General features: G+C 33.1%; 1 protein-coding gene across 1 annotated transcript; it reads right to left on the reverse strand.

Moving 5' to 3' along the window:
• Positions 1 to 10382: 10382 nt before the first annotated feature.
• Positions 10383 to 11275, reverse strand: LOC126885817 (uncharacterized protein PF3D7_1120000-like). Its single transcript, XM_050652558.1, has one exon. The coding sequence runs from the start codon at positions 11175 to 11177 to the stop codon at positions 10383 to 10385; it is 795 nt and encodes a 264-aa protein (XP_050508515.1). The 5' UTR covers positions 11178 to 11275.
• Positions 11276 to 18387: the final 7112 nt, after the last annotated feature.

Raw genomic sequence — 18387 nt, forward strand, 5'->3', positions numbered from 1 at the left:
ATTATAAACTAAAAAGTTTGTCACTCAACTTTTTTAAGTAAGCATGAAACTAACAAAATCTGACGACAAAATGTTTAAAAATTAACAACTTCTCTTTTAATTTGTTTAATCATTTCGGACAAATCTCATTGTTATCTAAATGCTTCAAAGATAACACAGTAAAATTTTAAAAAGGAAATATTTACAGCGACCAAAAATACAGTGAGTTAAAATTGAAAAATCATCAAAATTGATTTATCGCATTTTGGCATAAAATTTGATTTTTGAACATGTTCCACTAATTCTAGAAAAAAATAAACTCCATATTCGGATTCGGAGACCTCGAAAACATAAGGAATGATGAAAATTTGTTATTCACTTTAAAGTTGATTTTTGTGGTCGGTATAACGTAATTTTAGGAGTTGCTGCCGGTCGCCAACCGCGCCCACTATTCAGTCAGTCGACTACGCCCGCTATTTTTTACTTTAGTCGGAACGCAAAATTCTTTTTGTTTATAACACTACTGTTTAAACAATTTTTAACATTCTCTCCTGCTAAAAACTTTGTTAAAAACTTTGACTTTTCTTATAAAATATTGGTTAATTTCAGATCTTAGTGTTGTTAATTAACGTAACAGTGATTTTTTCAAAAAAAAGAGGCTATCTCTGACCCCAAGGGTCGTACGACCTAAAATTTTTTTTTACAAGTTGTGTATTTTAACCAGCTTTCCGTATTTTTTATTGCCATTTAATTTGATCTAATTTCTACGAAATTATTGTAATTGTTTATAAGCTTAAAAACTGCTATTTATTAACAAATAATTTTGTGTACGTCTATGTAATTTTTTTTTACTTTTTTTTTCATACGCTGTTAGTATACATCTTAACGAAGGAAATGAGCCCCGGATTATTGAGATACATTCAGCCATATTAACTGGACCAGCCTCAGAAATTATCTCGTTTTTCAAAAAATTTTATAAACAAATTCAATTTTGCGAAAACTATTTAACAGATCTGGACCATTTTTTGCACACCATTCAAACACCATAATGCCCTCAATTTTAGTTATATTAAAACATATTCTAATAAACAATAAAATTGTTATTAACAATATTCAAAAACAGTGATTTTGTCTTCCGTTTTGCAATAACTTTTTTGTTTATTAACCGATTTTCATTTAGCGTATCTCGTTCGATGTATCTTTTTTTCTGAAAAAGTTATCTGTGGACGTGAAATTTCTAAATAAACAAGTTTTTAAGTTATGAGCAAAAAACTAACTTTGACGTTTTGATTGTTTATTTAAAAAATGTTCCACTAAAAAATTGATGAATCCCAAGATGGTAGTCTTTTTGTAATATCTCATACTACACATTTCAACTGTCAAACCTCGTCTTTTCCGTTATGTCTAGAAAAAACCTAACTTGATTGGCCTATTTGCCGAACTTGCACGGTCCCAATAAAACAGCATTTTATTACAATATTAAAATATAGTCTATTTCATAGAAAACTCAGATAATACTCATTACGAGTTTCAAGAGTAATTTTATACTTCACCGAGGTGCTAACCCTGTATACCAAAATTACATGAATATATTTTTTAATGTCACATCGCTACAATTCTACAGGGTGTGAATGTTGCTACGAAATTAATATCAAAACGTAATTATCTTTTAAACTACCTCGTATAACATTGTAAAACCTTATATTTCAAGAAATAAAACATCGATGAGATGAGATTTCAAAATTATTTTTTTTCGTATCAAATCTTTTACGAAAGACGAGTAATTTGACTTTCTCATTGGACTACTGCCGCATCCTGTGTATTTGAAGGTTGCAAATTTAGTTCGAATTTCCATTTTAATGCATTCGAAACTCACTCTAGTATTTCAATCCCAAGACAGGTGCTGTCAAAACAGGAACGCATCTGAATTTCACGGACAGAAATTGGAGAAATTGTAAGTGTAGAAGGTTGCCTTAAATCAGTTTTGTACATATATTAAAATTTGCCAATACTCACTATGACAATAATCATTTGGTGAAACCGAATAGGGAATTTGCATATTTTTGTTTTATGCCATAATAATGTTCAATTTCGTTTAAAAATAAGATTTTCAAAATTTCACTCTTCAAAACCTCATAACTTGTATAGTATAAATTTAAAATCTTCTACGTATTTAAATCATTTCAAACGATCTAAAAAGCATTCGAACCCTTGAAAAGTCATATCATATTTTGTATGACATTTTTAACGTGTCATTTAAAATTACATACAATTTTATTTAAAATAAATAAAATACAGTAATTCAAATCCAACTATAGCCTAATGGTTTCCCAAAATTTTGTTTTTTGATTCATTCCCTTACATTAAACCATAAAAAAGTTAGGCATTTTAACAACTGGCCATGATTTACGGGTCGTATAACCCGTATGTACGCCAATGGTGAATATTAAATTCTTACTTGTATGTCAAAAAACGTACAATAACTACGTCTTAAAACCCACTAAATGTCATTTGCATATCTCAACCGGTTTTAAAGCAATAAATAAATCGTCAGTTTGTAACATAAGTTTCAACACTCTCTATGTCAGAAACGAAGCATTTCCGGGCATAGGTTTATAAAGCAAACTGTCACTATTTTTCATGTAGAATTACCCCTTCTAAGTTTGCCATACTTATTTAAAAACACCCTTATTGATGAAAAACATGGCTATAATTGTTAAAGTACCCAACTTTTTTATGGTCCAACATAAACAAAATGTTGAGAAAACGTGAGACTATTAGGTCTGGATCCCGCTTATGAAAAAAAAGTTGATTAATACCAAACTGAAAATTTGTTAATAGTTTAAGGGTGTCTAGTCGGATAAACTTTGATATATGGGAACACTGGAACAAGGGCAGTTTTAATTGTGAAACAGGTTAAAAATTTGGAACGGTCACACCACGAAAACGGCACATTTATTTTGTCCGACAGAACAGACTTAAACTCTTCGAACAGAGATTAAACTCTCATGCAAAAATCAGTCTGCTATTTATCACCAAATGGGCCTTTTAATGAGTGGAACATGTAGAATATGTCAAATGACCGGAATTATGACAGGTGATAAATAGCAGTCTGCTTTTTGCATGAGAGTTTAATCTCTGTTCGGAGAGTTTAAGTATGATCTGTCGGAAAAAATAAACGTGCCGTTTTCGTGGTGTGACCGTTCCAAATTTTTAACCTGTTCCACAATTAAAACTGCCCCTGTTCCAGTGTTCCCATATATCAAAGTTTATCCGACTAGACACCCTTAAGCTATTAACAAATTTTCAGCTTGCTATTAATCAACTTTTTTTTTATACGCGGGATCCAGACCTATATAGTTGGGTTTTAATTTGAGTATTTTATAAATGCTAGAATATTCCACAGGGTGATGCGAAATTTGAGAAAGAAACACAGTTTGATTGGTACACCCGGTATACAATGAAAATTTAATATTATTACAGCGATAATGTTAAAGAATAAAGCTATAACATATTAAAGAATAACTTAAAACAGGTTTAGGAAATTTGAGACATCAAAAATGAACCATTTTTAAGGTGTCCGGTTAATTTTGCACCCCAGTGTATTTTTGAAATCAAGAGTACCTAAAAAAACGCCTCAATTCGGACAAAATATGTATTGCTTTATACAGACAAGCTCCACCAAAAGCTCTGAAATATTCAACTAACCGGTAGATACCCAATAGCTTGGAACTGCACATAGGCCCTGAAGAAACTGCGAAGATGCAACAAAGTAACTGAGTTCCAAGGCATAAAGGAATTGCTGGTAAAAAAAAATTGTTGATAGTCTTGCTAAAGAAGTACCAACGACCGCTTTTATCGCCTTCAGATCGATGATCAAAGTGACTCAAAGATTTATTGTTGGTTATAAATCCAGGCATAAGAGTAGGCTTGATAAGAAAAGCAACCTATCTTTTAGGAAAAAAAAATATGCTAAAAGTTTCGATCAAGAGCATCAGAAATAAGAGGAAAATAAAAGACAACGAATGTTTCGAAAAAGACGATAACATTGAGTACGTGAAATAATCAAGGTTGTCGGACCAAGCAAACAGATATCTTCTAATAACTGAAGCTACATAATGTACATTTATTCATCCTCGCAGAAACTAAAACGAAAAAGAGAAGACGTTCCTGCAGATTGAATTTTCGCATATATAAATTCACAGAGATGAAATGACAGGAGAGTGGAGATGACGCCGCAATGTTGAATTGGTGACTCTGTATGGCACTGACAACATCGTCAGACATATATACCAGCTAACCGGATAAGATGAGCAGGCCATCTTGTAAGATCAGAGTAAGATCAGTGGATGCGGTGAAGACTCATCCCGAGTTGTAAAGAAGAGGAAGAAGAAGAAGATCTTAGAAGTTATATATTATAGAAGCTCCACCTACATAGAGGCCGGTAGGAAAATGTGCGATAATTATAGAGGCATTAACGTCACTACCTCGGAAGTGAAGGTTGTACTGCCGAATAAACTTAACATACAAACATAAGCAGAGTATCAGAAGATAGAATTGCGGCTTCGGGGTAGGAAGGCTTTGTATGGCCAAAATTTTGACTCGGAAACAAATGATGGAGAAACGCATTGGTGAAAAATGCCTACGGCACAATAGTTTTAGAATCGTTTATTAAATTTTTAAAGGAAAACGTAATCAGGGCTCTACACAATATCTATAAGACTCCAAAGCATCGTAAAGATAAAGATTACCTTTGCAGAATTATTTCGAATAACAAAGGCCCTTAAACTTGCTTGCTGATGGTCCTCTACCTTATTTAAAAGCTTTAAAAGAGGCATTACTGAAATAGAGACAAAACTGTTCAGATATGGAAATCAAACTTGGCGAAACTTACGTTACGTCATTATTTTTAGCTGACGATCAGGTCATAGTAGAAAACTCTGAAGAAGATGTTGATTACATGCTAAAGGAACTTAAAGATGAATACGAATAGCAGCAATGAAAATGAATCTGATCCAAGCAGAATACTTACAAACAGGGTAAGGAAACGAAAATAAGAATTACAATTAACACGCCACTAAATTAGGAAAACACCACCAATTACATAGACTGATAGAGGTCTGGCAAGAATGACGGAACGGACATTCAATGAAGATTCCTGGAGAGATGAATCAACATCAGATGCAAACATTCAATTGATTATTTAAAATACTGTAATGTTAAACGTGGAAGTAACTAGTACTAGAATGATAGGAAATGAAACGGAAATATTATTAGCTCTCGAAAAACAAAAACATGAGTACATGGGACATGTGATGAGTGGTCAAAAATACTCATTACCACTTATCCAAGGCAAAACTCGAGGAAATGTGGAAGTCGAAGAATATCCTGGTTTAATAACTTGAGGAGCTGGTGTGAACATAGCAGTGTAGAGAGCTGTTTAGAACTGCAGTCAACCAATGATTTCCAACCTTCGAGAGTAAATGGAACTTGAAGAAGGAGGAGAGATGAAAATACGTGGCGATGGTAATTCAGGATGCTGCAGAAGATGTATGTATGTATATGTAAAACCTATATTCACTTAAACACATATCGGACTATATGTGGCAAATATAGTCCGATTCGTCTGGTCACCCTTCTCTAACTTTTTTGACTGTTTCAGCTCTTCACTGTCATGTACTGTATACTTTAAAATATATCAGCGGTTGGTCCATTTTTATGATCATTAAAATTGTTTATCGTCCTATCATATAGATATCATCAAACGCACAATTAAATTGTAATATTCCATCTAATTTGAGAAAATGCTCGAATAGGGAATGTGTCTCTATTTTTCAGATCCGGTGTGAGTTCAGATTGATCGTATAACACTACACATTAATGTGGCTTACGACGGACGCTATCAGTATGCAACGGGATTCGAGTGAACCAATAAACCACAGATGGCATTTGTACTATTTCCTAATGGTAATTTGATTTATGTGGCTTGGCTTTTATATTGTTTCGAATGTATATTTTTCTATTCTTATGTCGATGTGTGGAATGCTACATGAGGTATAAATAAAATAGCTTAACAACCATAAGGTGGAATCGATTTTTGTTGAAATACGGGGAAACTATGAAATTCTCGTATCTTATTCAAATAAGATCTATATTTCTATAAAAATGTATCTCGAATTAAGTATTAGTGATGCTTTGTTACATAATTGTCGAAAGTAAATACATTTTTTTGTTCCAGGTATGTTCAAATGGAAATGTACACCATGCAGTATATTTATGGGGTAAGCAAAAAACTACTACCTATTCTTTTTCACGTGCCATATTAGAATTATACGACGTTGGCGATCACCATTGTGAAGGCTTCTTGATCTTCTACAACATGGAAAAATTATCCTACATTATACAGGGTGTGGCAGATAAAGGGCCTATTAGAAATATCTCGAGAACTAAAGGTAAGAGAATCGTGAAAATTGGAATACAGGGGTTTTGAGGTATGAACTATTTAATGAAAATATTTTAATCTCTTTGCTACTTCGGGTTATACCGGAAGTTGATTGTAACTTCGTTTTTTTTAGTAGGACACCCTGTATATTTTTATATTTTTGGATTCTGCCCGATGTCTTCTTTCTTAAAATATGAGGTTTTGTAATATTATACAGGGTAGTTTAAAAGATAATTACGGTATTTTATAAATTTTGTTGCAAACTTCACACCCTGAAGAATTGTACTGATTTGATATAAAAAAAACTCCATTTATGTTTTAGTGATTTGTAATATAGTCTCCTATTACAAAAAATTAATAATATAGCGAAATGTTTAATTGTAGTATACAGGTTTGGTCGAAACTCGGAATGAGTATTTTCTGCGTTTTCTTAAATGGAACACCCTGTATTTTAGTATTTTAATGAAATGATATTTTGTAGTACTTTTTTACTTCTTAAGCATTCCCTATACCTAACTGCTTTAATTTGTAATTTATTCGTAGTTCTTTAAGCCAAACTTTAATTGCAACAAAAATTAAGTGAAATTTTATTAGGTTTGGCGTGAACATATTCAATCATAAGTAATTTTTTGAAAATAAACATAATATATTAATCTCGACTCACCCTTAAATTATTAATGTATATATATATATATATATATATATATATATATATATATATATATATATATATATATATATATATATATATATATATATATATATATATAATCGATAACCCTTCTACCCTAAGGTGTTGGGCATAAAGTCTAAAATAAAGTCTGTTTTTATGCTTCGTACACAAACTTCCTCCAATCCTTCTTATTTCTTGCCATTTTCTTCGCTTGTTCTTTAGTGACTCCTCTTTTGTCTAGGATGGCAGCGATTTCATCGTCCCAGGTCTTCATGGGCCTGCCCCTCGGTCTTTTCAGGTTTCTTCTCGCTTCCCAAACTTGTTTTACTGGCCTTCCTTTATCCATCCTAACCATGTGGCCGTACCATCTTAACTGGGCTGCTTCGATTTTCTTCTCTATTGGTTGGACTTTAAGGCGTTCTCTTATTTCCTCATTCCGTATCCTGTCCATCCTGGTCACACCTAGTACTCTTCTTATATACTTCATTTCCATGCTTTGCAGTTTCTTCTTTAGTCTGGTGGTGAGCGTCCAGCTTTCACATCCAAGTGTTAGGATAGGTACGAAAACTGTGTTGTAGATTGTTATCTTGGCTTTTTGGGATACTTCTTTTTTCGATAGAAATGTGCTCTTAATTGCATGGTATATGCGGGCTGCGCTTGCTATTCTGTTGTTTATCTCAGTATCGTGTGCACCCCTACTCTCTATTTGAACTCCCAGGTATTTGAAAGTTTCAACTTGTTCTAGGGTGTCGTTATTGATTTTAATTTTTGTACGTTTATCTGTTTTCCCACATATCATGACCTTAGTTTTACTTTCGTTAATCCTCAGATTACGTTTTTCAAGTTTATCCCTCCATATTTGGAGGTTTCTCTGTAGTGCGGCCTCATCTCTTCCAAACACAACGAGATCATCTGCAAATGCACATTCTGCTATCTGTATCATTTCGAGATTTCTATGTCCAACATATATTTTCGATGTTTCTTCTCTGGTTTCCTTCATTACATCATCTAGAACAATATTGAACAAGATGGGGCCTAGTACACCTCCTTGTCTTAAGCCATCATTAACTATAAACTCGTCCGATTCCATATTATCTGTTCTTACTCTATTTCTTGTGTTTTTGTATAGGCTCATAATAGCTTTTCTGAGTTTAGTGTCTACTTCCCTGTTCATTAGGCTTTTGTCGATTTCTATCCTTGGTGTTCTGTCAAATGCTTTTTCTAGATCTATAAAAGCTTGGTGTAGTTCTGTGCTTGTATTTCGCGTATTTTGTATTAGCTGCTTGAGTGTGAAAATATGGTCATGAATGCTTCTTCCCTTCCTGAATCCGCTTTGTGACTGTTCCAGTTTGTGGTCCACTTCTTGTAATAATTTTTTCTCTAGTACTCGTTCGTAGACTTTGGAAGGAATACTCAGGAGGGTTATACCTCTATAATTACTGCAGTCTCGTCTGTCTCCTTTTTTGAAAATGGGTAAAATAATCCCCACTTCCCAGTCTTTTGGGACCTTACTCTCATTCCATGCTTTATTGCAAACTTTTCTGAGCATTTCATTTCCATTTTCTCCCATATTTTTTAGCATTTCCGCGGATATCTTATCATAGCCAGCTGCCTTTCCTCTTTTAAGCTTACATATTATTTCTTTTATTTCATCTGTTGTTATTTCGGTTTGATTTTGGTTTTCAAGTGCATTTTCTTCGGTGTTATCTGATTTATTATTGGAGTCTTCTTGGGTCAAGAGGTTTTCAAAATATTCTCTCCATCTGTTTATGATTCTTTCGTTCTCGCAGAGAATGTGGCCATTTTCATTTTTAATTTGTTTTGGTGTTTGTTGTACCTTCTCTGCTCTTAGACTTCTCAGGGTTTTGTAAAATAATTTTTGATTAGTGTGGTAGTCTTTCTCCATTTTATTGCCAAAGTCCTCCCAGCTCTTCTTTTTCGCTTCCATAACCATGTCTTTTACTTTTGCCCTCTGCTGTTTATATTTTTGATAGCTTTCTGGGCTCTGCTTCCCTAGGTATTTCTTCCACGCTAACTTTTTTAATTTGACCTCTTCTTTTATTTCATTACTCCACCAATTTGTGCACTTCTTGTTTTTATTAATTATAGTCATTCCGCAGACTTGCTTGCCTCCATCTAGGAGTGCTTCTTTAAGTTTTTGCCAAGTTTCTTCTAAGTCATAGTTCTGGTTTAAATGCTTTTGAAGACTATTGTTTACATAGTTTTTGTATTTCTGTGCTATTTTCTTATCTGTTAGCTTATATGACTTAATAGCTGCGTTTGTGAGATTTTTTGGGGTTTTGTCTCTTTTTTTCAGTTTCCTTTGAGTTAGTTTTTGTTCGTTTCCTATACTTGTTCGGGACACTACCAAGTAATGGTCGCTATATATTTCTGCTCCCCTTCGCACTCTGACATCTTTAATATATTGTCTTAGAGATCTGTTCACCAATACATAATCAATAATAGATCTTTCTCCTCTGCTTTTAACTTCTCTGGTGAATTTATGCACATCTTTATGCTGAAAAAACGAATTCATTATTAAAAGATCATTCTCTCTGCAAAAGTCTATAATACGTTCTCCATTATTATTTCTTGTTAGTTCTCGATATTGCCCTAGTACATCCGAGGAGTCGTTGTCTTTTATGCCTACTCTACCATTAAGATCTCCCATTACTATTGTGTTCCCTTCTGCGCTGTCTATAATCTCTGTCGCCTTTTCCCAAAAAATGTCCTTGGTCTTCGCTCTTTCGATATCATTTGGTCCGTATATGACAAATATGTTAAGTAGCTTCTTCTCATCGGTTGTCATCCTTATTTTCAGGATCCTTTCGGTGATACATTCCCAATCCTTAATGCTGCTAGTCAAGTTTTTATTAATTAAACAACCAACCCCTTCACTTGCTCTTTCTAATTGCGATACTCCGCTGAGGATTAAAAAATGGCCATTTTCCAGAAACTGTGTGCTCTTGCCCTTTATTTTTGTCTCTGTTATACCTAGTATGTCTATTCGAGCCTTATCAAATTCTTCTGCAAGTTCTGTCTCCTTACCGTTGAGACCTCTTACGTTCCAAGTTCCTATTGTCCATCCTTCGGGTAATTTGGTCTTTTCAGTTGCAGTTGTTTCTATACTTTTGATCTTGTTGTTTGCAGCTGTTCTGTGTATTTGTAAGCATTTCTCATCATTCTTACAGTTTAAGTTTCTATCCTGATCGTTGCATATTGCTTTATTTCTACTCGTGTCCTTGTTCATTGCCTGTTCTATTATCGTTTGTCCATTGGCGCTTTTTATTAGTTTTTTGATTTTTCTATCTTATCTTCTTTATTATTCCATTTCCATTCTTCATTATTTACCCAGAGTTTATCTGTACCAATTTTTACCTCATTACCTTTATCTCTCTCTTCTCGTGCGATCATCCGGATAGTTTTTTGTATTTCTCTTTCTCTCATTGTGGTGTCATTGTTGATATATATTTTTTCTTCCTTGTAATTTTTTAGCTTGGACTTATTCTTCATGACTTTGATTTTGTCTTCCTGGTCTTCTGGTTCAATCAGACAGGTTTTTGTTCCCAACTTGTATGCATTTTTTATTTTGACCTCAATTTCCATATGTCCTTTGAACAAATTCAGCATCGCCTCTTTTATTGCTCCTTGTTCATAGGTGTCTATTGTTAATCCATTCATTACTACGTTGTTCTTCCTCCGTTGTTTTTCCATAAATTCCATATTTTCCTTTATTTCTTTCAATTCCTCTTTGATTTCCTTGTTTTCTTGTTTAAGTTGTTTGTTCTCGTTCTTCAACTTTCGGTTATCTTCAATGAGCTGTTCTATTGCTTCTTTACTGCTCTTTTGGTCTTTCTTTATCTCTGTGACATCGTTTGACAATTTACTCATCATTTCGATTATGGTATCTAGTTTTGATTCGTACTTTTTTTGTGGTGAATTCGTTGAAAGCTTTCTGCTCTTCGCGTGCTCTTCTCTCTCCTCATTTTCGTTGTCCCCCTCTCTCATTTTTCTTTTTGTACCTTCGTCCGTTGTCGAGCTATCACTCTCATAACCTTTTCCTTTCTCCAAAAACTTTTTCATTATTATTCGGCGCCAAGCACTGCTTTCCACCTCAAAAGTGCGGAGAAAGCAGTGCCTACCGTTTATTTACTTTGTTACAATTAAATTAAAATTGAATTAAAAATTACAATATTGTCACCTGGGATATTTTGCTCACAGTGGCAACGTCGCAAATAAATCGGCCGAGATTTCGCTCTCTCGTTTGTCTGTTATCGCTCTTATCTGTTAACCTTATGGATTTGTTTTGGTTAATTTTGTATAGTTTTTTAGCCGACTCACCTTTTAGAATCCCAATTTTTTGCACTACTGATTAGTTTTTGACTTGGTTTTGCACTCCTTATACTTTGGTTATTTGTTTCTCGTTGAAATTCCCGATAAATCGGGTTAATTGCAGCCGAAAAATAACAAGGTATTTGTCTACTCGCTACCGTGTTGCCACTGAAAATTATTAATACTGGTTGATATATCAAAATACCTACGTACTTAAGATTGTTGGCGTGTTTAATATGTATTAATAAAAATATACAATATTCTATCTAGTTGGCTATGACTTTGACACTAAATATCCTTAAACATTAATTTGCTTTGCTTAAACATTCTACTATTTTTGAAGTTCCAATTGCTATGCTACCATTACTAATATGAATTTTTCTAATGAGAAACTGATTCAGATGTTTTTTTGTTCTAGGAGAGTATAACAAATAAAAATGTGCTACTAGTAATAAGAAATTATCATCAGAAATTCCATTATAGATCACAATCAAAAAGAAAAACTTTTCAAAATTTAGTAGAGCGGTTTCAACGAACTGTATATTTAGATTACGAGAAATTTGATCAAACAAAAACTATTGTAAATGATTAATAGTAGATTATACCACGAGTCAATAATGATGGCTATTATTCCCGAGGAATATTTACGAACCGAGCCGCGTTAGCGGCGAGGGAGTAACATTCCGAGGGAATGAGAGCCATTATTGCGAGTAGTATACTCTACTTTATCTACGACAAATTAATTAATTTAAGATTTTTAATGAACAACTTTATTTGTTAAAAACATTAAAATTAGTAATAGTACAATTAATAAACTGAATTGGTTGAGAATCATCATTAACTTTAGTAGAGTTTTTAATACAAATATTTGGGATCTCGATTGCTGTAGAACAAGAAGATGGTACATTACTGTTTATCATGCTGTTGCTGTAGCTAGTTCTACAATTTCTGGTGGTGTACAATTAAAAGATTCTTCATTTTCGTCCATCTCAACACAAACTGTCAAATATACTATTCGTTTGACAGTGACACTTTTTGAGGTTGATTATTTTGTTTCCGTGGTGAATTTTGTGATTGTTGTGCCAGAGGGATTAATAGCTGTTAATCCCGCATTATTAATCCCTAAGGGATTATTATCTGGCATTATATTGCAAACACCACAAGTATAATACATATATTATGTATCAGTCGTAGATAAAATTAATTAAATGTTAGTGTCGCTGAGAATCTGCATATTAGTATGAACGTTCTCGTAATCCAAGTACGTCGAAAGTATTCTAGTAAACTTTGAAAAGTTTCTCTTTTTGGTTGTCGTCTATCAGGGAGTTGCAGATGATAAATTCTTATTGCTAGTAGTACTTTTTTGTTATACTCTCCTAGACCAAAAACTTTGCTAATCAGTTCCCCATTACAAAGATTTATATTAGTAATGGTAACAAAGCAACTGGAACTATAAAAATAATATAATTTCTAATGTTTAATCAAGTTTAGTGTCAAAGCCATAGCCAACTAGGTAGAATATGGTTTGGTTTTAATATTTTATGCACCAACAATCTTAACAACGTAGGCATTTTGGTATCTCATCCAATATTAATAAATTAAGGAACATTCTAGATTAACATGTATTTATTTTTAAAAAATTATTATTTTTGATTGAATATTTCCACGGTAAACCTAATAAAATTTCACGTAATTTTTGTTGCAATTAATGTTTGGCTTAAAAAACTACGAATAACTTACAAAGTAAAGCAGTTAGGTATAGGGAATGCTTAAGAAATAAAAAAGTACTATAAAATATCATTTCATTACAAAACTAAAATACAGGGTGTTCCATTTAAGAAAACTCATAAAATACTCATTCCGAGTTTCGACCAACCCTGTATACTAAAATTAAACATGTCGCTATATTAATATTTTTTAATAATAATAGACTATATTAGAAATCACTTGAACATAAATGGATTTTTTGATATCGAATCAGTACAATTCTACAGGGTGTGAAGTTTGCTACAAAATTGTATATTACAAAACCTCATATTTTAAGAAAGAAGACATCGAGCAGAATCATACAGGGTGTCCCATTTAAAAAAAACGAAGTTACAATCAACTGGAACTGGTATAACCGGAGGTAGCAAAGAAACCAAAATATTTTCATTAAATAGCTCGTACCTCAAAACCCCTGTATTCCAATTTTCATGATTGTCTTACCTTTAGTTCTCGAGATATTTCTAATAGGCCCTTTATCTGCCTCACCATATATATTAGATATTTGAGTCCATTCACGAATGTTTTTTTTACTAAGAAACTTGTTTTCTTCCTATACTTCTATGGCACTCTATTTTGCCTTTATGCATAAGTTTTCTGATATTGAGATATTTTTCCTCACTATATGTCCCAGATAAAACACTCTCCTGTGTTTATTAGTCGTTAGCAGTTCTCTATCTTTGTTGACGGTGCCTAATACTTTCCCATTAATCCTTGCTGTCCAAGGTAGCTTCAGCATCCGTCTATTAATCCACATTTCTAGTGCTTCAAATCTGTTCATGGTCGATACTTTTAGTGTCCACACTTACCATACAATAGTACAGACCAAACGTAGCACTTACTTTAATTCTCAACTGAGATGATTATTGTAAAGAAATGACTTCATTTTCATAAAAGTAGTTTAGTCATTGCTATTTTGCGTTTTATTTCTTTGTCTGAATCTAGATGGTCCGTTATGGTAGGAGAGCCCAAGCGGGAATTTTTGCAGTTACTCGAGCGCGTCAGATTATCATAGGGGGAGAAACCTGGTACCCTGCAGGTGTACCTCTACCATATATTCGCTCCTAACACAGGAAAGTTCGTTAAGGGGGACCCGAAAAAAAAATCTATCCTTAAAAATACTCGAAATTGTCAGATTAAGATAAGGTAAGTTAAGTCCATGCAAAAGAGTGAATATTTAAAAAATCTGACGATTTGAGCGGGGCGTAAGGAAATGGGTGAGTCAAAAAGTTTCACAAAAAAAACGAATATTTCGCGAAATGAACGTCAGTTCGAAAAACTAAAAAAACGTTTTCAATATTTTTCAAAAATCTATCGAATGGTACTAAACATGACCCCCCACAGAGAGGGGTGGGGGTAAATTTAAAATTTTAAATACAAACCCCGTGATATTTTGCAAAATGAACATCAGATCGAAAAACTGCAAAATTCACTTTCAAAATGTTTTGGAAAAATCTATCGAATGGTACCAAACACGACCCCCCCGGATGTTGGATTGGGGGTTACTTTAAAATCTTAAATGGGACCCCAAATTTTTATTGCAGATTTGGATTCTTTACATAAAAATAAGCAAATTTTATTCCAAACATTTTTTCGAATTATGGATAGATCGTGATATAATCGAAAAAAAAACGATTGTTGAAAAATTAAATTAAAAAATGGAGAGTCCCCACTAAAATGGAAAATTTTACTTAACTTTTTTTGGTTTAAGGACTTAATAATCACAACCCATTAGGTCCCCATAACGCTTGAGTGACTGGCAAATTTAGCATACTTTGCTCCCCTACCATTATGACACTTCCCAATTATAAAACATTTGAGAACAATCAAAAAAACTTTTATAAAAAATGTTATAGATTTTTAAATTCTACAGTGAGGATGTTTGAGTTTGCATAAATTCATTATCTCGAGAATGGGCAAATTTGAAGATAATTCCTCAGACAGGTCGATTTTAATTTTTAAATTAGGACTTTTTGGCATATATATATATAAAACTAGTGATGTCATCCATCTGTTCTCGTCTCTATTCAGCAATATAAACAATAACCAAGTTATTTATGCAGGGCGGCCAAAAAAATGTTTTTGAAATAAATTAATTGAAACAAAAAGAAGAATGGATGTGATTTATTTAATACCAAATACATTTTACTGTTGTCCGAAAACAGGAAAAAATGTTTACTTGATAAATAAATTTTTTTTTTCGCCTAAACTCAATATTAAACCTGCCACCCACCTGCCTCTTAGCAGTTTGGACGTTTAATTCAAGCGAAAAGCAATGTTTATTTTTGAAATTAACATTTTTTTCTGTTTTCTGATAGCAGTAAAATGTCTTTTGCATTAAATAAATCACATACCTTCTTCTTTTTGTCTCAATTAACTTAATTCAAAAACATTTTTTTGGGCACCCTGTATAAATAATTACGTTATTGTTTATATTGCTAAGAGAATTGAATTACCTTTCAAATGAGCTATCACACAACCCCTACACTCGTTTAAAAAACTCATCGATTACATCATCACGCCCAGGTGGATGATGTAACTAGTATTACGTATATGCCAAAAAGTCCTAGTTTAAAAATAAAAATCGACCTGTCTGAGGATTTCTCTCCAAATTTTCCCATTCTCGAGATAATGAATTTATGCAAACTCAAACGTCCTCACTGTATAACTTTCGATTTCTAAATTTTTTGATAAATGTCAAAATTCACCGGAAATTAAAAAAAAACTGTTTTCGTCACCTTTTAATCCTCCCAAATCACCCCAGGAACTTTTCAGTTGTTAGTTTACTTCTTTATGTAGGATACCCCCACCTACCACTTATCATCATAAAATTTTAGGTAAAATGTTTTTTTTATCTTTTTTTGCTAATATGCCTGGTCTATCTTATGCTTAGTTGGTTTTTAATGAACAGTGTTATCCCATAGGCCTGGATCCCGCGTACCAAAAAAAGTTGATTAATAACATGCTGAAAATTTGTTAATAGCTTAACGGTGTCTAGTCGGACAAACTGTGATGTACACTGCAGGAACACTAGAACAGGGGAAGTTTTAACTTTGGAACAGTTTAAAAATTTGGAACGTCAAATTACGAAAACGTTCCATGTATTTTGTCCGACAGAACATCCAATTGATTTGTTACCCTTTCATTAAACTCTCTGCAAAAATCAGACTGCTATTACTAACCAACATGATTCCTGTCATTTGACATGTTCTTCGTGTCCCACACATTAAAATGCCCAGTTGGTGATAAACACCAGTCTGATTTTTTGCATGAGAGTTTAATGAAATGGTAACAAATCAATTGGAACTTTTATCCGACAAAATGCATGAAACGTTTTGGTAGTTTTGACGTTCCAAATTTTTAACCTGTTCCACAATTAAAACTTCCCTGTACCAGTGTTCCCATACATCAAAGTTTGTCCGACTAGACACCGTTAAGCTATTACCAAATTTTCAGCTTGCTATTAATCAACTTTTTTTGGTACGCGGGATCCAGGTCTACCAGGCATGTATATAAAATGATTTATATTCGCTTAAAGTTTTCACCATTAATTATTATTGGGCCATGTATGACACCACAATTTGATATTTAAAAAAATAAATCAATGTGTGGTTTAAGGGTTAAATCCCATAATTCTGCTTGACCAGCTTTTCCAGATAATCAACTTCTACTTTTGATTAATTTGGAATAATAAATCTAAAACAGTCACAAACTAAGTTGGTCAGTTTTGGCAATAAGCCTACTATATCATAATACGGCCAAAATATTGTCAGTTTTTTGTCAATATAATGACGTACTACTTGGGAATGTTTCAATAAAACGTGTGAAGTTAAGTAATTTATTTTGTGGACACTAACAGTACCTACTGGTTTTTTTTGTAAGTGATATAAACATCAAATATGTAAGGTTATAAAACTGTTTTCTTGTGGCATGTCCAGGTTAAATATTATGTTTATATGAGATTAGCCACAATTTGGTTGTAATGGCATTTACATTTTTACATATAGTGTAGGAAACACAGGTTGAACCTTGCAAAATGCACACAAGTCCGGTTTTATTTTTTTTTTCTGGCAGATGAAGGTGTTTATTATGAGACTAACTTTTTCTTAAAAAATTTCGACCCGGAACCTTTCTTTTCACCCCTTTAAAGGAGGTAATTTGTGGTTTTTGCGGAACGTAGCCCTTCCTGTACCTTTTGAAAAAAATGTCGTTTAAAAAAATATAAAGAGGACTATATTTTCTACGATTTATTTCCAACAGCATATGTCTATCACCCACCGTTTAGTGGGGTGGGGCCCCAAAATTGACAAGTTTTTAAAAAAGATGTTTTAAAAAAAAATATTTTTCCCTAACTGTAATGGGAATTAAGAAGAAATCCTGCGGCAATTATTCACAAATAAGTGACTGATTTTTTGGTATAGGATTGACTTAAGGGTAATTGCCCTTTTTTTAATTACAGGGTGTTACATTTCAATAAACCCCTTTTTATACCATCTGAACCGTTTATGCTAGAGTAAAAAGACTTTCAGCGATTACCCATGTATTGGTGTTATTTACAAATTTGTATAATGCACCCCCATTTTTTCCCCGGAACCACCCCAAAAAAAGAAGAATTAATAAATAAAGTGATTTTCTTGGAATCCTTCACACACAATGCCCTTTATTAATATGCTTCATATATCATTTTGTGCACGTTATTATTACCCATGAATGGACAACCAAAGCGATTTCCTAGTGCAACCCCTGTAGCCAAAAAAATTAATCAAATGGGGAGTCGAAAAAATTTTTTTTTTGTTTGATTTTTGATCCATATGGGCATATGCTTCATCAATAGTGTTTTTCAAAAATATATATGGTTATTGCAACATCCCTGCGGAAAGCACCCATATGCTTGAAAATGTACTGCAGAAACTACCCCTATCCTTTGGCGAGCATGTTTTTACGATTTTCTCATTACCTATGCATTATTTTTAAACAAAACTTATACAAGGTTAAAGACCACTATTTACTCCAAATATTAGGTCCTATTCATTTTTTTCGTATGAGCAATCGTTACGGCACAGTGGCGCCGTAAACCTCAGATATGCTTTGATATACCAGAAAAAAAATAAAACCGGACTTGTGTCCATTTTGCAAGGTTCAACCTCTGTTTCCTACACTAATATAAATATTTGATGTTCAGATTTCCACTCCGGAA

This window comes from Diabrotica virgifera, chromosome 6 (genome assembly GCF_917563875.1).
Source record: "Diabrotica virgifera virgifera chromosome 6, PGI_DIABVI_V3a".
NCBI lineage: Eukaryota > Metazoa > Arthropoda > Insecta > Coleoptera > Chrysomelidae > Diabrotica > Diabrotica virgifera.